Source organism: Cebidichthys violaceus, unplaced genomic scaffold (genome assembly GCF_023349555.1).
Source record: "Cebidichthys violaceus isolate CVI_PGR_0920_01 unplaced genomic scaffold, fCebVio1.0.p SCAF_2, whole genome shotgun sequence".
Taxonomy (NCBI): Eukaryota; Metazoa; Chordata; class Actinopteri; order Perciformes; family Stichaeidae; genus Cebidichthys; species Cebidichthys violaceus.
In genome coordinates, this window is record NW_027176372.1 from 15,418,254 (window position 1) to 15,441,987 (window position 23,734).

At 43.1% G+C, this 23,734-nt stretch overlaps 4 protein-coding genes across 5 annotated transcripts; 2 read left to right on the plus strand and 2 right to left on the minus strand.

The window, feature by feature from the left end:
• Window positions 1-1,132: 1,132 nt before the first annotated feature.
• On the minus strand, window positions 1,133-5,176 carry slc25a51b (solute carrier family 25 member 51b). Its single transcript, XM_068714695.1, has 2 exons — window positions 5,042-5,176; window positions 1,133-3,773 (listed from the first exon to the last, which is right to left on the minus strand). Exon 2 carries the CDS (start codon window positions 3,698-3,700, stop codon window positions 2,765-2,767), a length of 936 nt encoding a protein of 311 aa, XP_068570796.1. The 5' UTR covers window positions 3,701-3,773; window positions 5,042-5,176; the 3' UTR covers window positions 1,133-2,764.
• A 105-nt stretch (window positions 5,177-5,281) lies between these two features.
• ints10 (integrator complex subunit 10) lies at window positions 5,282-12,493 on the plus strand. Of its 2 annotated transcripts, XM_068714698.1 has the most exons (18): window positions 5,282-5,923; window positions 6,061-6,128; window positions 6,231-6,334; window positions 6,479-6,618; window positions 6,716-6,797; window positions 6,889-7,029; window positions 7,175-7,349; window positions 7,650-7,819; window positions 7,912-8,051; window positions 8,175-8,328; window positions 8,536-8,618; window positions 9,054-9,209; window positions 9,990-10,098; window positions 10,458-10,537; window positions 10,671-10,833; window positions 10,963-11,056; window positions 11,350-11,418; window positions 11,914-12,493. In XM_068714698.1, the coding sequence occupies exons 1-18, from the start codon at window positions 5,795-5,797 to the stop codon at window positions 12,068-12,070; spliced, it is 2,214 nt and encodes a 737-aa protein (XP_068570799.1). In that variant the 5' UTR covers window positions 5,282-5,794; the 3' UTR covers window positions 12,071-12,493. The 2 variants fall into 2 exon arrangements, with proteins under 2 accessions (XP_068570799.1, XP_068570800.1); XM_068714699.1 differs by lacking the exon at window positions 11,350-11,418 and having other exon boundaries at window positions 5,285-5,923.
• On the minus strand, window positions 12,414-15,946 carry tlr1 (toll-like receptor 1). The gene is made up of 2 exons (XM_068714697.1): window positions 15,809-15,946; window positions 12,414-15,160 (listed from the first exon to the last, which is right to left on the minus strand). The coding sequence occupies exon 2, from the start codon at window positions 15,151-15,153 to the stop codon at window positions 12,751-12,753; it is 2,403 nt and encodes an 800-aa protein (XP_068570798.1). The 5' UTR covers window positions 15,154-15,160; window positions 15,809-15,946; the 3' UTR covers window positions 12,414-12,750.
• A 1,162-nt stretch (window positions 15,947-17,108) lies between these two features.
• klb (klotho beta) lies at window positions 17,109-23,571 on the plus strand. Its single transcript, XM_068714696.1, has 6 exons — window positions 17,109-18,235; window positions 19,262-19,775; window positions 19,857-20,125; window positions 20,223-20,479; window positions 20,679-21,616; window positions 22,075-23,571. The coding sequence occupies exons 1-6, from the start codon at window positions 17,471-17,473 to the stop codon at window positions 22,488-22,490; spliced, it is 3,159 nt and encodes a 1,052-aa protein (XP_068570797.1). The 5' UTR covers window positions 17,109-17,470; the 3' UTR covers window positions 22,491-23,571.
• The last annotated feature ends 163 nt before the right edge of the window (window positions 23,572-23,734 follow it).

Here is a 23,734-nt window from a genome sequence, read left to right on the forward strand (position 1 = left end):
TTATCAACAAAATGATATAGAACAACTTCCAGTTCATGCAAGCTCCCTGCCTAAGTATTGATTTCACAAATAATTTCAGAAGACATTAAATTTACCATTCTAACATTGAACCCTGAGCTGAATAATTCAACAACAGCAGATAGAATGAAGTTATACCTTGGCAGTCTAAACAGCATTCTATTTATACCAACACTGCACTACTAATACTGTTAGAGGATTACTTTGGGATTCATTTCCCAGTAGTGAGTTGGTATACTTCCGTGAAGGCAGTATTTATCTATGCATGTAACACCAGAGCCTGTTTTCTCTCTTTTGGTTCTGAGAATGCATCCAAATTATTCACAGCTAGCCAGCTGAGACAGAGAGTAACAGCTCCTCTCCAATTATTAAAATGCATTCCCAAATAATGCTAAATGAATGATGAATTTAAGATGTTCTAATCTAAGATGATAGTCAGACAGACATGTGTTAGAGTGAAAGAGTTGAGAGGCTTTGAAGCCACAGTAGCTCAACCCTCCCTGATCCAAAGTCCCCATGTCAGATTGCCCTTAATCTGATCACTATCTGCAGTCTGACTTCTTGACACAGTAATCTATAAAGTCGCACATGCAGAAAAAAACAACCCAGTGTAGGTAGGGCTGCTGTGAGGGACATTTTCATGATCGAACGTGTAACAGAAACAGCAGATAGTGGCGTTAAACTACACAGTCCACTTGAGTGTTTGCTCCATCCCCCATTGTGATCCAGTGTTAGGTCTGTAATACATCTTTGTAACAGTGATGATGTGATGATTATGGTGCTTAAACGTTAATGGGTTTATCGCGCTTTCTTTGGTCCAAAGACCACTCAAAGTACCCATTCATACACTGATGGCAGTGGCTACCATCAGAACTAATCATTCATACATTAAACTGAATTACAGTTAAGTGTCTTACCCAACACATCGGGGGATCGAACTGCCGATCCTCTGGTTGAAGGACGACCTGCTCTACCACTAAGCCACAGTCGCCCATAAAGTAGAAGACACAGTTCCATAATGTATGGGTGCCTCTATTACATAAGCAGAAGATAATTTGTCAAACCTTTTTGGTGAATGAAGCGTATTCTTGGAGAAAACAGTTAAACACCCACATAACTTATTCACTGTCAATATGTTTAATAGATTGATTTTGAAACATTTGTTTGCAATTATTCATCTGACATTTTCATAAAGATTTGGAGACATGTGCTTCAGGAAAAGTGGAAATTATAAACAGCATTGATTAATGTAAGCGAGGGCGTCCCAATTTCAAATCATAAATCTTACTTTGAAAAAGGAAACCCTCGAAGATCCTTAAAAGACGCTCAGGAAACGACACGCGGTGGACAATCAAAAGGAAAAGAATCGGAGAAATAGGCCACGTGATACATTTACATGGCAGCTTGAGCTTTTTGTGCCACTGAACATTACCCTCTGCCCCGGTCTTCTCTCAGCACCATTACTATTCAGTCTCTCTCTCTCTCTCTCTCAATGTCCAGGCAGCATGCCTTTCCTCTTCGGGCTGTCGTACCCAGCGAGAGCTGCTGCGTGGTGACAGTATCTACTCAAGCTTGAAATCTGAGCCCATTATGTCAACAGATGTTACAGACAGAGAGGAGCACAAGCGTGAGAGAAGGAACGATAAAGTGTGAGCAGAGGGAGAAATACACGTATAAACCAAGTGACATTAAAGTTCATAAAAAGTAAACAAACATTGAGAAGCACTTAATTGTACAGCAAATGAATGAAGAATAGCCCAAAAATAAACAAATGCAGCAATGGTGCATACAATTAATATCAAAATTATTTTTTTCTTAAATGGCAAAGGTATTCTTAAAAATAATCTTAAACAAAGAGCAAATGTTTTTTGTGTGATAATTTGTTGTCAACATTAAACATTTATTTTCTCTTTTCCAATAAATGTGTTTTAGTGACATCAATGGGCACGTCTCAAAAAAAACCCAACCCAAATAACACATGCCAGTAGCTTTTCATTAAACAAACCATGACAAATAGTGCTCGTCAAAACATTTCAGCTCCAACTGGCAAAGATGAACTATGTGTGAAAGCAGAAACTGTTTCAAATAGCCTGCGTGTGTCAACTAGATCATCACTGATATTCATTTCAACAATATTTTTAAAGTATTAGCCTTCTGATCTCATAAACATAAAGGCCGAATTGGTGGTGATGGAACATGATGAGAAACAAACCGGCCAACACTCGATTCAGTACACTCTCCTTGAGAATTTAAATAGTCAAAAGTACAAAAGTGTTTCAGTTAAGTGGCAGAATACAGCCTCACAGAGGAAATGCTCTTGGTCAAACAAACAGACGAATGTTGTCTACAAAACACCACAGCAGACGGCACGAACAAAGACACAGTTAATCCAGTCACGGGACCTTTGCTTGAAACTGTGAGGGAAAAATAGCACTGGAGTTCAGTTTGCTCCAAAACTATTTTGTACAGAGAGCAAACAAGGGCATTTCAATTGGACCCTGGCAATCGTTTTGTATAGGCTAAAGCGTGCGTCTTGTTTATAATATTTTGAACAGTAAATATTCATGGCATATGGGTTATCTCAAACTGACTGTTGGCCCCTGTCAGAAGTGCAATTTCAGCAAGTACATCGGCTTTACTTTACGATTTCCTTTCTCCTCAACAAACTGGCTCCATGCAGGCTTTTCCCCTTTAAATGCTTTCTCTTCTTCTCTAGATCTCTATTGTGTTATCTCCAATCCCCCGCTTACATGAGCTTCAGCAGGAGTTCATAGGTGGCATTGATGATTCCCCAGGAGAGGAGTGAGCGGTGGTAGTTGAGGTGGGCCCCTCTGAAGAGCATGGCCACACTGCCACCCCTTTCTCTCCACACTGTTAGCAGCACCTCCCTGCAAGGCTGGAAGGCTCCGCCGACCTGAGATTGAGCCCGGGACTTAACCACATTTAATGGATAGAACATGATGCCGAGGGCTGCCCCCAGCACACCCCCGCACACAAAATCAGTCAGCACGTTACCGGACCGGCTAGTGACTTCTGGGAGCTGCTCCTTAATGGGCCCGCGTAGCCCGAAGAAGAGCACATTGCTAGGGCCATTACGGAGAATTATGGGCACCAGGCCGCGGTAGCACTCTCTGACACCGTACTCAGTCAGAAGTGTCCGGAAGGTGTGGACTGTGTTGTTGAAGCGCCCGTGGTGCCGATGGTCTTGTAGGAGAGTCTGCACACGCTCAAACGGCGTCAGGATAGCCTCTGTTGTTCCTGCCAATGCAGCGGCAAAGCTCCGAGTGACCAGCTCTGGCACACCACTGCCAGCGGCACAGTCTAGTAAGACCCTCGAGAAGTCCTCGTACAGGCCAAACATGATGGCCACCGTAGTGCTCTTCTGGAGCAGCGGGGGCAGCAGGCCCCGGTAGAGATTCCTCAGCCCATCCCTCTGGAGCTGCCGCACCGCCTCAGTGGCCAACACACCGTGCAGTTGCTGGCGGAACAGCACCTTCTGGATGGGGAAAGTCACCACAATGTTGGTAAACGCTGCGATGGAGCCGCAGACATAGTGCTTCCCTCGAGTGCCCAGCATGGAACTCAGAGCTCCAGCAGGCAGCAGGGAGCGGCCTCCTTTAGTCAGGGGAGGCTGAGGCTGAGGTGTCCGGGCTGACTCTGAGTCCATGGTGCTAACAGCCATGGGAGGTTCAGTGCTCCACAACCTGTTCCTCCAGCATCACATCAGCACCGCCCTCTGTTGTAAATGATATAGCCTGTGAAAGAGAGAGGACATATCAGACATGCCTATTAATCCTCAACATCTTTTTACAATTATTTGAACGGCTTGTGTATGGAGGGACCGCCATGTCCTGTACAACCAGGCTGCCCCAACTAGCCACAAATAAGAGTTGATACAAAACTTGACAGACTGGAAAAGGTCCGCTTAGTCACAGGGCAGAAGAAAACACCAGGTCTGTTCATTTCATGTAATTACAAAGTTACATATTCAACTTTATCATAAAATATCTAGTTTTTCCTCTTTTTGAATTAGAAGCTAGTGGCACAACCTACTGCAAACAATAGTAACAGAAAATCTGCTGAAATGAAAGCAATAGCCTCTAAATACCTGAAACACTTAAAGCAAGTTGTCTAAATATAGACCAAGGAGGCAAGGACGTTAGAGGGCACAGCAAATCAACCAAATTATGACTCCAGAAATACTGACACACAGTTTCAGGTCAGTATGACAAACCATGCTGCCACATGGCTCCTGACCTCTGAGAGTTATGTAATTCAGAAGTTCCCCCAGCTTTAAAGTACAGTACATTCATTCAAGCATTTTACTTTTGAGGTGTCACTTTAGCTCCATGTTGGAACACTTACACAATCACCTCCATGACGTTTCACAGGAAACTACTGAATTATACTGCATTTTATTCAAATTGTATTAGATGTGGTTAACTATATCAACAGATTTGAGCAGATGACGAAATGCACCACTTATATAATCATCCGATACTTTTTCCATAACTCAATCTTCCACGAGACACGCCCTCTGTGTAACGCTTCCTGTTAACTAGCTTGTCGTGTCATCATGCCTGTTGTCCTAGCATGCTCTCTGTCAGACCGACACAGAGGCCTAACATCACTTAACAGCCCCATTACAACAAGAACACGAAGCCACATTACTTACTGTAAGAATAGATAAAAAACAACAACACATAAGCGACGGGCTAGCTTTGGGCAATAGCTAGACACCCAACTGCTAGGCTGTTTATTAATCAACTTAGCTAGCTCAACTTAGCTAGAGACTGGGCCCCGTCGGCTGTGGTAGAAGCAGTCGATCAGATGTTTACGGTACAGAGAGAACACGAGAACAGGCTCAGATATAATGGCTGTTTGTTGCAGTACATACATGTAAGCCTAGCACGCTAAGTGTCTAGCATAATAAGAGACTAAACGGACAAGCATTGGTTGTAGACTTCGTTGACAGTGACTGAATGTCAACAGGCAACAGAGCGGCTCATTAATCGGTCTTTACCTGCCGTTTACGCCAGACGCTGTCCTGCCCGCGGACAGGTTTGTGTGCTGTAGTTTTTTTGCAAGGTAATTGGGCCACAGTTGTAGGTCGTTGTCTGCAGCCCCAGCAGCAGCAGGTGACCGCAGCAAAACGCATCTGAAGCGCATGCGCACTACTGCAGATCTGACAGCATATGGATAGGTCTACAGCGGATTTCTTAGAGATTATTTCACCTTTTCACTATTAACGTTAGTTAATTGTATTGTACAATAGTAGATAGTAAACGACATATTTTGATTTAAACCATAAAAACGGAAAAACAGACGTTTTTCTGCGTTGTTTTTGTTCGTCGCAAAGCAGGATGTAGCGACATTTTTACGACTGTGATGTGACGTCATTGTCGTCAAGTTAAAGACGGTGTCGGTAAATAGGTTTAGCTTTAACTGGTGATTTCAAAACGTTTTTTTGTCGTTGTTGTCCTTTTTTGTTGTTAATATTCACTATTTTGTAAATGTATACGAGCTAATTGAATAACAGGACATGGTCTGTTGAACAATTGTACCAAAGATGTCAGGTGATAGTCAGCTATTTGTTGCTAGCTGTATTCTTACATTTTGCACAGAACAGCTCCCTTTAGCTTAACGCTAACATTAGCTAACGTTAACTGTCACAGCACATGTCCTCTTGAGACAACTATATGCATTAAACTGTTTTCTGAACTGCACGTGGGTTCAGTTTTGTCACCTTCGCCGCCGAAAGCTAGATTCATGAGAAATGTCAGCGCAAAAAGATTGCGAGTTTTTGGTGAAGAGAGCCCGGGAGCTGGTCTCTGCTGATCCCTGTGCGGCCAAAGCCTGGCTCATAACTGCCAGAACCCTTTACCCTGCAGATTTCAACATACAGGTAACATTAAGCATTTGTATCAGCTGATAATAGCATAATAGCGCATGCATTTTATTTTATCAGTCAGTCGAACAGCATCACGTGTTTGAAGTGTGTGGATCCTCTGTTATGAGTGCATTGTTGACATCTTTTTACAGTATGAAATGTACATCATTGAACGCAATGCAGAGAGGACAGCTTCTGCAGGAAGGCTGCTGTACGACATGTGAGTTACAGTGTACGATCTAATCTGTGGTACAAGGGTTAATGTCAGGTTCCCTTTACTGACTCTGACCTAACGGATGCTAACTATTTGTCCATTCTTTAGGTTCATTAACTTTCCAGATCAGCCCATTGTTTGGCGAGAGATCAGTGTCATCACAGCCGCACTCCGCAGTGACTCTCAGGACAAACATGCACAGTTTCTACGAGGTGAGAGGACTTTAACTCACTATCAGGAGTGTGACAATGAAGTGTTGGTTTTGAAATCTTAAAGAGTATCTATTTGTGTGTGTGTGTGTGTGTGTGTGTGTGTGTGTGTGTGTGTGTGTGTGTGTGTGTGTGTGTCTCCCCCAGGGCTTTTTGAGACACTGCCTGGCCGTGTGCAGTGTGAGATGCTACTGAAAGCCACAGAGCAATGTTTCAACACTTTGGAGAAGGCTGAGATGCTGCTCCTTCTTCTTAAGCGCTTTCCTGAGTCTGTGGTTCAACATGGAGTAAGTAATTATAACATAGCCCTTGTGTGTTTTACATTTGAACCTTGACTAAATGGAACAATGAACAGTCCCTGCTAACTTTCTGCTGTATGTTTAGGTCAATCTAGGAGAAAAACTGTTGGAGGCGGAGGCATCAGAGAATGTGGAGACGCCTGTCAACTGCTTCAGAAAACTTTTTGGTGAGTGAAACACTCACATTAATACTTGCCTTTCATTAAAAAATGTGCTATATGCAATGACTTTCAGACTAATTATTTCTTATTATTGCAGTGTGTGATGTCCTCCCGTTGGTCATAAACAACATGGACATGCGCTTGCCGGCCAGCCTGATGCAGAAGTACATGCTGAAAGCAGCTGAATTCTACATCGGCTATGTTACCCGTGGACCCTCACCTGATGTACAGACACAGGGTAAAGCAGCACTGTGTTGCTCTGTCATTTGCTCTTAGTGCTAACTCAGTGTGATGCCTTAAACCTCGAGGTTTCTTGTCCTATAGTAGGGTCTATCTCCATCTTTTTTCTCTTCATTGCCTGTCTGACATTTTCTTTGTTTCAGGCTCTCAAGAAGGTGGCTCTCTGAAGTCGCCCACTGTGTCCCGTGGCTCCCAGCGTTATGTGATTGACGGTCTGTCTGAAAAATCGTCAGTGGTAGCTGAACCTTGGGAGAGGCTGTTGGATATCCTCGCTGTGGTTGGAGCACGCTGCGAGTGGCAGGGAGACATGGGACAGAGGTAGTACATCCGTCTGCATGTCATTCAGAGTTAACGTTGGTCATTTTGAGGCTGTTGTTTTGAGGTGCTGTTGAATTGGACTGCATTTTACTGAGAGGTGCTTTTGATTTAAAGTCTACTGTTACTGATACAAATGGATGAATAGATTTTGTTGTCAGACCACATAAAAAAAACTGTTTGTAAAAGGGAGAGGCATAGGAAAGAGATTGTTTTCACATGCAATACTTATAGATGTTATATACATTTATATATGTGGAGCATTGTCCATGTTTCTTTTTTTCTGTGTGCCTTATGCTCTAGGAGTTATGTGGACATGCTGCAGAGAGTGAAGGAGCTGTGTCGCTACCTGCCTGGTCTGGAAGGAGACACACGGTCCCGCTGCTGCAGTCAAGTGGTCATCTGTGCCGTGCTCGTCCTCTTCCGCAGCGCCTTCCTCTACGTCTCAGCTGTGCAGCCTGCACTGTTCCAGGGTTAGCCTCCATCTTTGCTCGTTCATTTAACTCTAGTTCTTGAGGATGTGCATCGCTGATAAAAGATCAAACGATGGGTTTATGCCTGGCAGGTGTGAATGCGTTGAGCTCCGGGCCGTGGATCCTTGTGGAGGATTTGAGCTCGGTGTATAATGATGTGGACGTGGAAAGGGGAGCAGTGAAACATGCACATAAGAAACGCAAACTGGCAGATGGGAGAGAGAAGACAATGGTGAGTACAGATCAGAAATCATTTTGATGTTTCTAGCCACGAAAAACTGCAAGGAAGGTTGTGCTTTCTGTGTTCTTAAGAAGGTGATTGTGGTGTGTTTCCGTTGTATCCGTGTCATTGTAGAGCTCAGATGATGAGGAAGGGTTGGGAAAAGGTCGCGGTCGACACATTTTGGTGAACAAGACTGAGATGCCGAGCTGGTCAGAGACTCTGGAGAGCTTTCGCACAGCTAGGGAAAGCTGGGACCTTCTTCACTCCCATGATGGCCTGGAAACCGGTAAACACCTCTTCTGTTCATACGTGTTCTTGTTTTCCTACGCAGACAGAGTCCAGTCAGTCCGACACAATATCATAGATTGAAAACCACAACAGCTGCAGATGTATTTTTATGGCTTATCAAAGCTTTCTCTATAACAACTGTCTTTGATTCTCAGGAATTGAGGAAATAAATTCTTAATAATTTGTTTTTGTAACATTTTAACAGAGTTCAAGAAGATCTGTGCCTCTTGGAAGACGGACAGCTGGCTGTGGTTCAGAATATTCCTCACTGACACGATCATATACCAGGCAAGCAACAGTTCTGATGATTTATGATTTTTTTTTTTATTTGTTTGTGACAAGACACCTGCTGTCCTTTTATTGCCGTTTATATTGTTTGTAAAGTATTTAATCACTCTGTACTGGATTTAATTTAACTTTATTGATCTAGGAAGAAATGTAGTTATTGGAGGAGCAGCAAAGACAAGATATAGCAATAAATATATTAATTTATACAAATGAATGGGGCAAATAAAGGTTATGGAACAACTATTGGATTGAACTGAGGTAATTTTAATGGATTTAATGTCAATATATAGTTTTCGTAACAGAGATATTTATAAACGTTAAAATGAATCTCTTCCCATGTGCCTCATTAGTTGAAATCTTAAAGAGTATCTATTTTTGTGTGTGTGTGTGTGTGTGTGTGTGTGTGTGTGTCTGTGTCTGTGTCTGTGTCTCCAGGGACAGTACCGTAAGGCCCTCTCTAGCCTGCACCAGATGGCTGCAGTGCAGCAGCCTCAGCCTGGACAGCAGAGCCCCTCAGGTCAGGCCAGTCTGGAGCACCACAGGGCCCTCATACAGCAGGCGTCCTGCCACTACGCACTGGGAGAGTACAGGGTACACACACACACACACACACACACACACACACACACACACACACACACACACACACACACATACACACACTCTCATGTTGTTTTTACATTAATCCATTGTGTGGTCATTTTTCCATATTGTGAATACACGCCTGGCCCAAATATATTATGTTGTACTATTGTTTTGAGCAGTAATTGTTTTACTATTCCTATTCAAATGGTTGTACTCTGTTATTTAATGCCACTACTGTAGATATTGTTCTAATCTTGTTTTATACTGATGTCTCTATTGCACTGTAATGTACGGAGGAGGTTGTTTTGCTTCTAACTTCTGCTGAAGTTGGTGTTATTTTACAAAACATAATGCTCTGTGGGCCATGCTCCAAGAATGAATCGATAACCCCGACTAGCCTGCAGGTGGCGTCGTAGTTAATTTGATTTTAAAGCACAACTGCAGCAGAGTTCAAATTTCAGAGATTATGTTCAGACGTACATACATACTTATCAATTTAACCATTCTGACTAACTGATATGTGTTTATTTTGCTCCAAAGATACTCTTATCACATGCAAAGCTTTATTATTGAGCATAATTTAACATGCATGCCCACATTTTTGGCCCAGTAATAAGATATCCATAACACACCGACGACATGTGCTTACAACAGGATTTAGAGTACAAGTGACAAAATACATGCAGACAATATATTTTATTGAATTTTTTTCTTACAAAATTTGGCGTAATAGCCTTGCCCTGTTCAGCCATTTGATGCATGTGTTGTACTGTGTGTGTTAATCAGATGGCCTGTGAGAAGCTGCTTGATGTTGTCGGGGGTCTGATGTCCCCGAGCCTGGAACCAGCTAAGACTCCAGAGGATCAGGGCAGAGTCAAGACCAAAATGAGGAAAGGTAAACACTTCCTGCTTACCACCTGTGAACAGCTTTTAACTTTTTATGTAGAAATTGACATCTAATATAAATCTTTTGTAGCACAAAATGGTTTCATATCTTTGGCAAATATGTCCCAAAAATGTTTTGCGTGTGTCTGTATGTTGACAGATTGTTATGACCATTAACTCAATATCAATTCAAGGAAACCACAGGTTACCTTTTGATAAAATGTACATATTAACGAGAAACAACTCTCTTTGTTGAAATTACTGTTGTCCCCCGATACAGAAATCATATAAATCGCACCATTTGTCGTGTGACAGAGAAATGCATAACTGTCAGAACGTTATGCAGTGACTTATTTTTGTCACATCTAGGTAATGACCTGAGATTGCTTCCCTGCACCAGCAAAGCTGTGTTACCTTTCTGTTTCCAGCTGATGTTAGCCTGCTTCAAGGTACTTAAACTAGTTAACCCTGTGGAAATGCATGGTTTGTCACTATTTGTGTCGATCCATTTATTTTTAAGACTATAAAGGTATTAAACCCTCGAATAACCCACTTTCTCTTTTCTTCATTTTGTGCGATCAGCTCCGTGTCTTCACAGACAGTCGTGACGACCTGTCCCTCGGTCACGTGGTGGTGCTCCTGCAGCACGACTGGCCACAGGGCGAGATGCTGTTTTTAAAGGCAGTGGAGAAGATCTGTCAGCAAGGCGGTTTGCAGTATGAGAATTTCTTCAACTATGTCACCAGTATCCTTTTTTTTTTTTGTAACTCGCACAAGCCTGACAAAATGTATAGAGACAAATTACTTTGTGGTTATCTTGTCTGTGATCTGCTGTCTTGGATGTTAGTTTCCATGAGCTCATGACTTTTGTCAGACATTGACATGTTGGAGGAGTTTGCATACCTGCGTACACCAGAAGGCGGCAGGATTCAACTGGAGCTCCTGCCCAATCAGGGAATGCTCATCAAGTAAGCACGTCCCATTCACAAGCGTTTTAGTTGCATCGTGCCTCTGCGCACTCCCGTTCTGTTGCTGTTTTTAAAGAGAACAGTGATATTGATTGATGATCTTAAGTAGACACGGCCTGTGGGTAGAAATGTACTTTGAACTGAAAATGCTGTTGACGGAGCGACGTTAGACAGAGAAAGGGGTTTGCGACTAAAATAAAGCTTCTATCAAACTCCTTCATTGATTGCTGTAGAAGTTAAGACACTTAAATGCACCCTCACTGACAGAGTTGTTGAATGTTGCTGTTCTTCAGGAACCCTAGTCCCGCCCTGGGGGTGGAGTTAAATACCCTTCTGCTACAAGGGGTGCAGACGATGGACAGGTACCCCAGGCCCCTCCTCCCACAGCCCCCCCCCCCCCCCCCCCCACACACACACACCAGTCACCCTCCCTTCATTCCCAACTTCAAGGCTTGTCATCCCTCCAGTTTTGATTTGGGCCTGTCATTTTACATCCAGAATTAGTTTGATTTCCTGTTGGCGTTTGTTTATTTGAGCCATTGCTCGTCTTTCTGTGCTCATCACTGTTGTTGTTCTTTGAGGATGATGTTGGTCTTGTGCAGTAAATTTAGTTGTTTTTTTTGCCTTCTCATAACACTTGAGCTCATTTCATTTGTGAACATGTTTTCTGTGTTTTTTATTTATGATGATGAGACTTTTGTTGTGCAATCTTGGATGGTTGATTTATGTAAGAAAACATGCTGTTTCTGTGATTTTGTCTTTACTGCATAGATCTCAGTCTCAAATCATGTCATAATAATACATCTCTGATAATATGTTTGTGTTAATTTTAGTTTTTATCCTATGTTTTTTTTCAGACACCACACTGTGACTCGTGGGATCACCAAAGGAGTGAAGGAAGATTTCCGTCTGGCCATGGAGAGGCAGGTGTCGCGTTGTGGAGAGAACCTGTACAGTGTGCTTCACCGTTTCTGCATCAACGAGAAGATCATGATCATCCAGTCTCTTCCTTGACACCTGGCCTGTGACTTTTGTTGATATTACAGGCACCGTTTTAATGCAGCTGGACTGACTTTGGGACTCCAACACAGGACACATTTCTAACTCTCTTGTCTTCATCATCTATCTATGAACTCTTAAATTAATACATCTTGCCTTAAAAGCGGATCTCTCTTTTCAGAGAGTTGGTAGGAATACTGGTTTTCTGAATATACAGTGCTCATGAAATTAACATAGTATGTGTGTAGTTTTCTTCTCAACATGTGCACAACCACATTTGAAGTGGTTCAATCATATTGTGACATTTGTGGAGTCAGTTATGACAAAAGAATTGAGCGCATTTTTTATATTCTTTGGTAAAGTTTATTGTTTTTGTTACAAACTTGAAATGTTAGGTTATATAAATGTTTCCATTAAATGTCCTCTGAATGGTTGAAAGAGTTGCCAAATGATTTATATCTTACAAGGTTACAAGAAGTCAGTTTATCTTCAGCTCACAGTACACGATTGGAAATTAGACACTATAGCTCGAGAAAGTATGCTTATGTGTTTTAGAAAGAATACTAGAAAATGTTCACACTTCTTTTTCGCTCCAGAGCACCGATGTTTTTACTCCTACTGCGTTCCCTCTTTCAAACTCCAATTCACACATCCTCTTCACACTTTATTTTCCTCTGTAAGTCTGCCTTCCAAACTCACTCTAATTCTGTTACTGGTGCATTTGGCAGGTCTGCCTGTAGTGCAGCCCTGAGGTTAGCCCAGAACAGCCTGTGCTTGGCCCTGTCCTGAGGCCACTCCAAGTATGTGTGCCGGCCCATCATGGACTTCAGCTGGTAGTACTTGGACGGGATCAGGTACTGAGGCAGAGGCTCGAGCAGCACCAGCACAACGCTGTCCGTGCCCCAAGCGAGGCGTTGGTGGCTGGCAAAGTACAGCTCATAATGGCACCACTCGCTCTTGACGAAGTGAGCAGAGAGCACAAACACGGAGCGTCGGCTCTTCTCCACACAGGCGATGATGTTCTCGATAATCGTCTTTCCCGGCACAAAGTTTTTCTCATGGTGACAGATTCGGAGCCCTCCTGTGGTGCCTTCAAGGTTTGGGAGGAGGGAATTCTGCACCCACTCTGCGTCATGCTGGCTGTAGGACACAAAAGCATGAAACTCGACACCCACCAGATCTTCAGGTCGAACGTGACGCTTTCTGGCGCGATGTTTGGCTCTGGTCCACTGCCAGATCATGCCTATATACCAGGGGGCATCCAAACGATGGCACAGGGTAACAACTGCGATAATCACTAGCACGGATGGGCATATGATGGTGATAGCTAGGAGGCCAGTGTTACAGGAGACCTCTGAGATGGAGATGTCTTTCAAGGTGAAGTCTCGAACGGCCTCTGGGTAGATGCAGTAATAGCCCAATGGCCAGCTCAACAATTCAATTCCTGTTTGACTTTTCTTCTTTTCAGACTTGATGCCAAGACTTATGAAACTCCTCAGAGGGCAGGTGCAGGTGAAGGGGTTGTAACTGACATCCAGGGTTTTCAGTTTGGGGCAGCTTTCCAGCATGTTCATAGATGGTGCATGGAGGGAATTTGACTTGAGCAGAAGCTCATTCAGAACGGGGAAGCCGTCACACACTGGGAGGTCCCGCAGCCTGTTGGCATTTAGATTCAGAGATGAAAGATTTTCCAGTTTCAAGATGGACGATGGTATCACAGAAACCTGGTTATTCTGGAGGTCCAGTGACTCTGTTCCTTTTGGTAGACATTTAAAAACGGAAGCTGTCAGACCATTAGAAGACAGAGTCATATTGGTGATGTTTAGTGGCCAGACACATTCTCCGAGACCATCATAAACCAGGGAGTTGATGCTGAGGTCCAGATGTTGCAGTGACTTCATGAATTGCACCCGTTTGCTCAGGATCTGAAGGCTCCTGAAATTGTTGCCCACCAGAATCAATTTCCTCACACTATCCAGATTCTCACATTCAAGACTTTCTTGACCTTCTACTCTGGAGAAGATGGAGTCAGATAGGGCACAATTGGAGAAGTCCAGCTGCAGGATAGGACTGTGAAACTTTGGGCATGTCATGTGTATGATTGAAGTCTCAACGATTGCTAAATTCTCCACCGGCATGTTGATAAAAAAGTCATAAACAACTTCCTGTGAAAAGAGGAAAGACGTTACCACCGCTCTTATGGCTGTGAAGGACTTCATTTTCGACGTCTGGATCGCTTCATTGTCGCTTCTAGGCAATTGGTGCAGGGTCACATCAGAGGCCGTCAGATGAGTGACTGATGTACGCTGGACCACACCTACAAAGTGAGTCAAGTCCATCCAGTTGATTGATATGTTGGTGAGATAAAGATGAGATGTGAGGATTCCTACTCTCTCGCTCAGCTGCTTACTCAGGTCTTTGTAGCCACCATTTAAATCCATCAACTCCACAGTAACAAAGAGTGACAGTGCATCAGAAACCAGATATTGGTTCAATATTTGACTAATGAAGGCTATCTGAAGCCTTTGAGCAGAAACATCCTGCAGACTACCTGCTGTATAACCCTGTTCATTCTCCAGGGAAATAGTAAGTGTATGCAGTTTCACTTCAGCAATATTCATGAAATCCCCATTACTGATGTTTTGTGCTCCAAGAGCTAATCTCTCCAGTTTTACCAGGGATCTGAACTCACTGCCAAGTGTCATTGTGAGAAAGTTGTTGCAGACTAAATTCAGCACCAGAAGGTTGTCTGTGTGGAGCAGGTAGCGCTGACCCGACAGGTTCCTCAGTCTGTTGTGTGACAGGTCTAGATCCTCCAGAAGTGGCGTGTCGAGGAATGTCTCTGGATCGATGCCCTCCAAACTATTCCAGGAAACGTTGAGGAACCTCAGGAGGGGTGTGTTTTTGAAGTCTCCCCGGTGAAGCTGCTGTATGTGGTTGCATGAAAGGTCTAAAAGCTCAGTTGTCTGCGGCAGGTCTCTTGGGACAGAGGAGAGGTTTTTGGATGAGCGGTCTACGATGCTGTCAGTGGATGAAGCACTCAGCTGGAGTCCCATCAACATGGCTGCCGCCCAGAGGGCAGCGATCATCGGCCTCATTGTTAGTCTGGGTAGAAGTAAGAAAATAAACGTCTTATACATACACTCAGTTGCAAGTTTATTGGTACACCTGGCTAAAACAGTCTATTAAAACAGTCCTGCAATAAATCTTAGGAAGGCTCAGTTTTTATTGAATCTTTTTTAGAGAAGTGTGATTCAACGTCATTGTGAAGGATGTAGTTTGTGGTCAACTGTATTGCATGACACACGAAGGAGTGCCTGTTATTTAGCTCACCCTCAGATATAAATGGGGTGGACAAAATAACAAACAAATAATAATGGACAAAATAGTCACTGTAAACCTCTCTAAAACTGTTTCAACAACACCGAATGGTAAACCGTCATGAGCATAGGATGTAGTTTGTTGTATTTTTTTTCTTCTTCTTTGTTCTCTGCTTGGTCATAACAGTGAGTCTTTTGGCTGACATTTGATCAGTCATAGGTTTAGGATTACTTCTGCATCCCCATGTCCCAAACGTCTTTTAAATACAGATAGCAATGTCTTTTAATCCATAGTCAGATTTATTTTGAAAACTGAATTGAGCAAATGCATTAGTTTAGTGGATAGATTCAATCATTCTGTTTCTAAAGTTTTTTTTAAAGCTTTTTTAGACTCTTCATTATACAGTATAGACAGAAAAAGGAGCGTACTTACCAAGGTCAGATGGACTTTTTTTGTTAATGGTGACAAAAATGTGCAAAAAGGTTCCCCAACAATCAAAAGCAGTGCGATCAAAAGACAATAATGAGCAGTTAGCTTCTTCTATTGCTCTTGCTCATTTTTCTGACACAACTTTTGCTGATGTTACAGTTAACGGCGGTAAGAGGATACAGAAATGGAAATGAAAGCAACTGTCAGACCAATCATGTCTTTCTCTCGTACATCCTCTTTTCACTTATTTACTGTAAAGAGCTTTTCATTAAAGGGAATTACTGTATTTATAGTGCTAATTAAATCTACTCAGTTATTCTGATTCAGATTTGTGTAACATTGTTCTTTACATGCTGGTATTTGGTGGACTGTGTTTCGAAGTTATTTTACTTCTGCCTTGGTTTTGAATCAAACCTAGTGTTTAGGGGCTTTGTCACAAACATACCAAACTATTATGTCAAGTGTATTTATGTTATATGTCCTACTGTGTAAGAGTGTTTTGAAAAGCCCCTCAGTGTTATCAGGCGTCTTTTCTTCAGTATCATAGCGACCACACTGAGGTCAGTCTGAGTGGTAAATGACCATTTCAACTCAATTAACTTATCCCGCTAATGCCTTGAAGCAAAGGGTATCCTGGGCAACTGCACTGTTTACTCTAGACAGCTCTAGACACTGTCTTTAATGAAGAAGGATGAGGAAGGGCCTTTTTCTTTTATTGTGATTGTTAGGCTTTATAAAGGGCAAGTGTGTGTACAGACAGACAGATGGACAGTCACACAAACATACACTTCCCAGCAATGTTTTTAGTCAAGCAGCAATGCTGTTTACTTTGGTCAGTGACTGTTAGTCATATAGCAAGAGGAGCTAAATTGAATAAGACGATATGAGCTGGTGTTGCTGTTCTCACCTGGCAGGGTTCTGATCAAATCTGGGAAGCAGCTTCTGGCCATAAGACAACAACAAAAACAACCTGTTTTCTTTTCAGTTTCAGGCTACACTAGGTTGCATTGTCCTTCCTTGTGTTTCAATAAGTTTCCCCAGTAAGTGTTCAAAAATGAAATCCATTTAACTCAAATGTAAAACTTGTTATGTTTCACCACCATCTGCAAGTGTTTGTTGGAAACGATGACCGCAATGTGAACTACTTCTTAGTTATGGAGCTAAGATCAGAGTACAAGCTAATTATTGACACAAGAACATTTTTACAGCAATCAACAGCATGTTTAGAGCTGTGTCCTCAGGAATAGCTCAGGATAACCTCTTTAAGTGTTGGCCCTCTCTTTTAAATAGTTTTTTCATTTTTTTAATTTGATGATATAATTGAAGAAATTACAGGTAAAAATAATTCACCGGAAGCTTCTCAAAGTATGGTGTGAGGATATGAGTCAACCTTTGTGTGGACATTGTGTGGTCGGGAGGGGCTGAGTGGGAGCACAAGTACACCGAGGGAGAGATAGGGAAGTCTGACCAGGTTGTCAGATGAATCGTGCAGCACCTTGAAGCTTCAGACTCTCTCTCGGGTGTATTCACTCTCCTCCCTCCTCCACCATAATGGGTCTTTTTCTTTTCTCAAGAAGATTTACGACATTGAACAGAGCAATTGCTCTGACTGACACCAGCTCCTGCCTTCCAGTGGATTTCTGAAACAAGGTAGACTCCTTCAGTATGCTGAACCACTCTTCTGCTCCCACTCTACAGTACCTCTTACTCTCCCTCCTGTTGTTGGTGTGTGGTTGGAACAAGGTGGCCTGCTCTCTTGGAGACGGCAGGAGGATTTGGCAGCAGCCCAAGCCGGACCCCATCATCAAAGACCAGTCTTTCCTTCATGATACCTTCCCTTCAGGATTCCTTTGGGGTTCAGGGACGTCTGCCTTCCAGACAGAGGGAGCCTGGGATCAGGAGGGGAAAGGCCCATCCATCTGGGACCATTTCACCCACTCCACTGTCAGTGATAAATTGGCAACCGAGACTGCTGATGTGGCTAGTGACAGCTACACTCGCTGGGACGAAGATGTGGAGGCACTGGAGTATCTCGGTGTAAGATCATACTATTTCTCTCTCTCCTGGCCCAGACTCTTTCCTGATGGGAATGCAAAAGGTCATCCCAATACAGCTGCTGTGGAGCATTACAGCCGTCTTATAGAGAGGCTCCTGGAAAAGAGAATTGAGCCCATTGTCACCCTCCATCACTGGGACCTGCCACAAGTCCTGCAGGAGCGCTATGGTGGCTGGAAAAATGATACACTGGTGGGACTGTTTGAGGAGTACGCTGCCTTTTGTTTCAACACGTTTGGGAGCCGTGTTAGGTACTGGCTCACAATGCATAATCCATACCTGGTGGCTGTGCAGGGCTATGAGAGGGGCGTGCACGCTCCTGGAGAAACAGGAGGCCCCGCTGGCTTTCTTATTGTGGCCCACAACCTGATCAGGGTAAGTGAAACAAGTCTAGATTAATATAGTCTGTACTCATATTGTGCTTTTTCTGCCTTGGTTGTAGACGGCAGCACATGAAGAATTTCTCTAATCATATTGACTGTCTTTAAACTTTGAACCTCTGCTGCAGTTATATCAGTTTATGATAGTCAATGAATGTTTGCATCCACAAGACAACAGAAAGTGACGCAAGCACAGACTGCACAGTGCTCAGATGTTTTGTTGCAATAGAATGAAATCAATTAAGACAATATAGTTTGACTTACTTACTTACTTGCTTGACTTACTTGAAACATACAACTGGTGCAGTCAAGTGCAAAGCCTTAATTCTCCCTTTTTATTTTATCTCTTATATGACCAGTTGATCATATTTCATTTTGACAGGTTTGTGATCAGTAAACGGAACACTTAAAGAGACATTACGGTCAAGGTCCACCACATCAGCACTTCTCTGCTGGAGCGTAACAGTGTGTGACAGGAAGTAATGGAGATATGCCTTATTAATAATCACTCACGTTTTTGTAGTCTAGCACAGATAGTATGTGCAGCTAACACCACGCAGATAGTCTGAGCAAATAGTGATTCTCTGGTGCCTAAAAGATTGTTTTAATGATTACACTATAACTTAGTTATTTCTTTAGTACTATTTCTTTCGTGCTTATTCGTCTGTTACAAACTATAGACAGCTTTGAATGAAATGTTGTGTAAAATAAGCCCAAATCAAGGCAGACAAGTGATTTTCTTATCTACTTCTGCATTTACAGAATGCAGAAGTATACAGAATGCACTGCATGCACACTAATACTGACAATAAGAATATTAATGAGGACTCCGTTCTGTTCAAGTGACAGTGAGCCAGCAAACTGAAGCTAAATGTAATTTAGCCATCATGCATTCTATTATTTACAAATGTATTTCTCCTACTATAGCACATAAAATGTCTTCCATGAAAAATGTCTATTGTAATTGTGTTGTAGACTGCAGCACAGTGCATCATACTAATGTGTCTGCTGTGATTTTCAGGCACACGCCAAAGCATGGCACACCTACAACACCCACTTCCGTCCAGCTCAGAAGGGTAAAGTGTCCATTGTTTTGGGGTCCCACTGGGTTGAGCCTCAAAGAGGCCAAGCCACAGCTGCTAATGTTGAGCTTTGCCAGCAGTCAATAGAAGCTGCCCTTGGCTGGTTTGCCAACCCCATCTTTGGTGATGGGGACTACCCAATCTCTTTCAAAATGAAGCACGGGGCCCTCTTGCCCACATTCTCCCCCGAGGAGAAGCTCTGGGTGCGGAAAACAGCTGACTTTTTTGCTCTGTCCTTCGGGCCCAACAACCTCCGTCTGGGCCGGGGCCTAGCCCAGTATGGGCAGACTGTGACTCCAGACCTGAGGCGTGTACTGGGCTGGATAAAGCTGGAGTATGGGGACCCGAAGGTGCTTGTGACCGAGGGAAGCTGGTTTTCTGAAGCCAGTGTCGGGAAGGAGGACACCGTGGCCATTTACCTGATGAAGAGGTTTATCAACCAGGTCCTGCAAGGTAAGAGAAGTGAAAAGAACATTGCAATTAAGTTAGCAAATTTATATTCCTCCACTTTTAATGCTGTGTTTTCTTTCACAGCCATCAAGTTTGATGGGGTGCAGGTGTTTGGCTATTCTGCCTGGTCACTGGTGGATGGATTTGAGTGGAATTATGGCTTCACTGTTAGGCGAGGCCTATTCTATATCGATTTCAGCCAACCAAACCGAACCAGGAGCCCCAAGACCAGTGCTCAGTACTACAGGCGTGTTGTCACTGACAATGGTTTCCGCAGACAAGAAACCTCCAGAGAGATCAAGGGCCGTTTCCCCTGCGAATTTCACTGGGGTATTGCCGACTCCACTTTACAGGTAAGAAGAGAGATAAACTGAGAATATACAGCAAAGAAAGGCTAAATGAATGTCTGTATTTACCCTGATATTATTCTGTCTTTTTTTGTTATTGTAGGTTCACTTCTACCCGTTCTCACCACAGTTTACTGACAACCGTTTGTACAGCTGGAACCTGACAGGAGACGGTTCGCTGCGTCCAGTCCCAGGGGTGAAGATGCAAACCAGACGAGCCCAGTGCACCGACTACTTGGCTATTCGTGGTCATCTTCGCCTCTTTGCGTCCACTGGGGCATCTCACTACCGCTTTGCTCTAAACTGGTCTCTGATTTTACCCCAGGGAGACCTCTCTAATGTGAACACTGAAGCTCTGAGGTAGAAGTACACAAACACACAAACAGACGATTTTCTGAAATTCGGCACAATCTGATTAATTTGAATTCAATTCAAAATTCATACCATAGATTTTTAGCCCATTTCAATACATTTAAAAAAAATTATATATGACTCTATCTCTCTTTTTGTCTACGCACATTAACTGCTAATTCTGTAATCTTTTTTTCACATTTAAAAGGTACTACCGCTGTGTTCTGTACGAGCTCAAGAAGCTGGACCTGGAGGCTGTCGTTATTCTGTACTACCCCACACACAGAGCTCCAAATCTAGGTTTGCCTGGGCCACTGCAAGCCTCTGGTGGTTGGCTCAACTACAGCACAGTGGAGGCCTTTCAGGAATATGCAGCACTGTGCTACCAGCAGCTGGGCTCCTGGGTTCCATACTGGATCACCGTCAATGAGCCAAACAGACTGATAGATTTATTGGTTTATTCCACTTGGAAAGAGAAGCATCAGGCAGCTCATAACCTTCTTCTGGCTCACGCTAAAGCCTTTAGGCTGTATGAGAAGGAACACTCAGGTCAACAGAGAGCACTGGTATCACTTGCATTACATGCTGACTGGGCCAAACCTGCAAACCCCTTCCTTGACTCACATACGGCAGCAGCACAGAGATTCCTTTTGTTTGAGCTTGGTCGGTTCTTAGACCCATTGCTTGGGACTAGATATGAGGAGAAGCATAGCAAGGTGGACTATCCAAAAGAAATGAAGGCATACCTGGAGGAGAAAGCTCGAGTAATGGGCCTCCCTGGATCCCCTCTTCCTAGCTTTACTGAGACTGAGAGGAAGGAGCTCAGAGGGACATTGAGTTTTATCGCTCTGAACCATTTCACCACCCGTTTGGTCTCTCCATATCTCCACACACAGGGCAATTTTAGGCAGAAACAACCTCCTGATCACGGCTGTGTGATCCTTTCTGATCCCACCTGGCCCTCCTCAAGCCTGGGGCAGGCTCTTGTACCCAAGGGCCTGCGGAAGATCCTGAACTGGGTGAGCCAGAGATATGGAAGGGATCTGCCTATCATTGTCACAGCCAGTGGGGTTGATGATCAGGCTCCTGTGGAGGACAAACTCAGGCAACACTTTCTCAGGAGTTATCTGCAGGAGGCCTTAAAAGGTGACATACATTTCAGATCATACATCTCCATCAGTAATGGCCCTCTTCAAACCAGCATGTTTTACATAATCATTTTTCAGTAGTCATGATGTTGAGACAGAGACGCAGACCCACAGGCAATACAGGTTTTATGACCATATTGCTTCCTACTATAAAAACCTGGATTTAATGAGAAACCAGGAAGATCATAAAAAAAAAGAGGAGGGGAGAGTACAGCAACAGTGTTGATCAGTGTTGTGTTCACACTTTGCTATTTATTAGCTCACCTGTATTGCGTGCGTTGTTCTCTAACGTGTTAAACATTTGGCATGTATTCTATTCTAAACATTTGGTTGTTTTATTAATAGTAAAATAAAGTATATCTTGGTTATTCATATTCCTTAAGGAGGAGGAGGGATTGGAGAGTGGATGAATGATTCTTGTCTTACTTTTCTCCTTTATTGTATTTGTCTCAATAGCTCGCCAATTAGACAGAGTCAACCTGCAGGGCTTCTACGTGTGGAAACTGCAAGATCGACATGCCCCCCAGTTTGGCCTCTTCACCTCAACCCACCATCAATCCAAAGCCAAAGCCTCCATTGCTGTCTACAGAGAAATCATCACTCGTGGAGGTTTCCCTGAGGATAACACCACGCAGACATGCAGGTTTAGTGCGCTGCATGAGCCTTGCTCTGTATGTGCGTGGATGTTCAAGAACAAAGCGATGTTGGTCTTCGCAGGTTGCCTCATAATAACAGCCATAATGCTGGCAGCACTTGTCGCCTTTGTCGTCATCACCAAGAGAAACCAAACAAGAGGCAGAGGGAGGGGAGTGAACAGGCGGAGAAGAAGGGAAGGAGTCCCTGTATGCTTGTGTCCACCTGTTAAGTGCTAATTGTAGAGACATTGAATTTGTAATGTAAAGCAGACAGACTGTGTGTGGCTCATTGACAGAGAAGAGCAATGATCTATTGTGTCTGGTCCAATGATGTATGTATCTGTGCTTGTAACAAATGTGTGATCAGTTTACAAACAATTACTGTCAAAAAATGTGTCTCCATCCATTTTACTGTAATACGGGGTTATTTAGATGGAGGGTAAAAAATGGAAAAGCTATTTTAATTAAATGACCATGAGATCAACAGATTTACTGAATGCCAAAGATTGGCTGGCTCACATGTGTTCTTACAATTAGTGAGGTCTATAGTTTACGATAAGGGAGGATAATAACTTTACCTAATTGCTTACCTTATCTATGACCTCCATCGTGGAGAAATATGTCAGTGCCATGATTGTCAGTACGATTATATTGTGTAGATCAGACTAAAATGTGACTTTAATATATTTTACACAATGTATGATAAGTTTAGCTCAGATTTAATTGTGGATTGCACAAATATTTGTGAGAACAAGGTAAAAAAATATATATATTCACTAGTGGTATCCACTTTATTCAAACACCAGATATGACGCTTGACGCCAAATGTGTGAACCTCCACGGGACAATGACGCCCCCTAGCGTCGCAATGTGACTGTCTTTTGTTAAAAAATTTAGAAAATACCAAAACGTACAGTGTATGCTCATGTGTTGGTAGGAGTCCGTCAGTGTGTGAGACCGTGGACCTCTGAGATAACGTATTTCAGACGTTGACATGATTCCTGGGGGCTGTCTTCAAAAGCATGTAATGATTTGTATGAAGTGTATGATGTGAGACAGACACACGGGTTTAAATGGGATCATCAGATGAAGAAAAGAGGTGCTTGCTGCAGTAATGGAAAGCAACTGACTTCATGTGATCCATACTTTAGACTTGGAAACTGATAATCAGAACAGAGTCATTTTGGAGCATTTTTGACTAAAAGTAGTTAAATGTTGAATGATTACACAGTGATGATTACATTTGATCTGTCATTGTATGAAACCCTGTTTACCTGTTCTGAACTCTTATTTTGCATTAAAAGGTTTTCTAAATGGCTCACTAACATTTTTATTCAATACATACCACCCCTATGAACATCATATGGTGTTAAAGCTCTAACGTTAAAACAATAATAATGATGAATTACTCATCAACAGATCAACCAATGGGAGAAGGTGTCCAGGATGGCAATACAGATCACATGACCCGCTCTCCTCCA

Coding starts and splice junctions, on each gene's coding strand:
- slc25a51b (XM_068714695.1), bottom strand. CDS start 3,700: ATGGCTGTTAGCACCATGGACTCAGAGTCAGCCCGGACACCTCAGCCT.
- ints10 (XM_068714698.1), top strand. CDS start 5,795: ATGTCAGCGCAAAAAGATTGCGAGTTTTTGGTGAAGAGAGCCCGGGAG. Junction 6,798..6,888: donor CTGCTTCAGAAAACTTTTTG/GTGAGTGAAACA, acceptor TTATTATTGCAG/TGTGTGATGTCCTCCCGTTG. Junction 7,030..7,174: donor ACCTGATGTACAGACACAGG/GTAAAGCAGCAC, acceptor TCTTTGTTTCAG/GCTCTCAAGAAGGTGGCTCT.
- tlr1 (XM_068714697.1), bottom strand. CDS start 15,153: ATGAGGCCGATGATCGCTGCCCTCTGGGCGGCAGCCATGTTGATGGGA.
- klb (XM_068714696.1), top strand. CDS start 17,471: ATGCTGAACCACTCTTCTGCTCCCACTCTACAGTACCTCTTACTCTCC. Junction 19,776..19,856: donor TATCAACCAGGTCCTGCAAG/GTAAGAGAAGTG, acceptor TTTCTTTCACAG/CCATCAAGTTTGATGGGGTG. Junction 20,480..20,678: donor GTGAACACTGAAGCTCTGAG/GTAGAAGTACAC, acceptor CACATTTAAAAG/GTACTACCGCTGTGTTCTGT.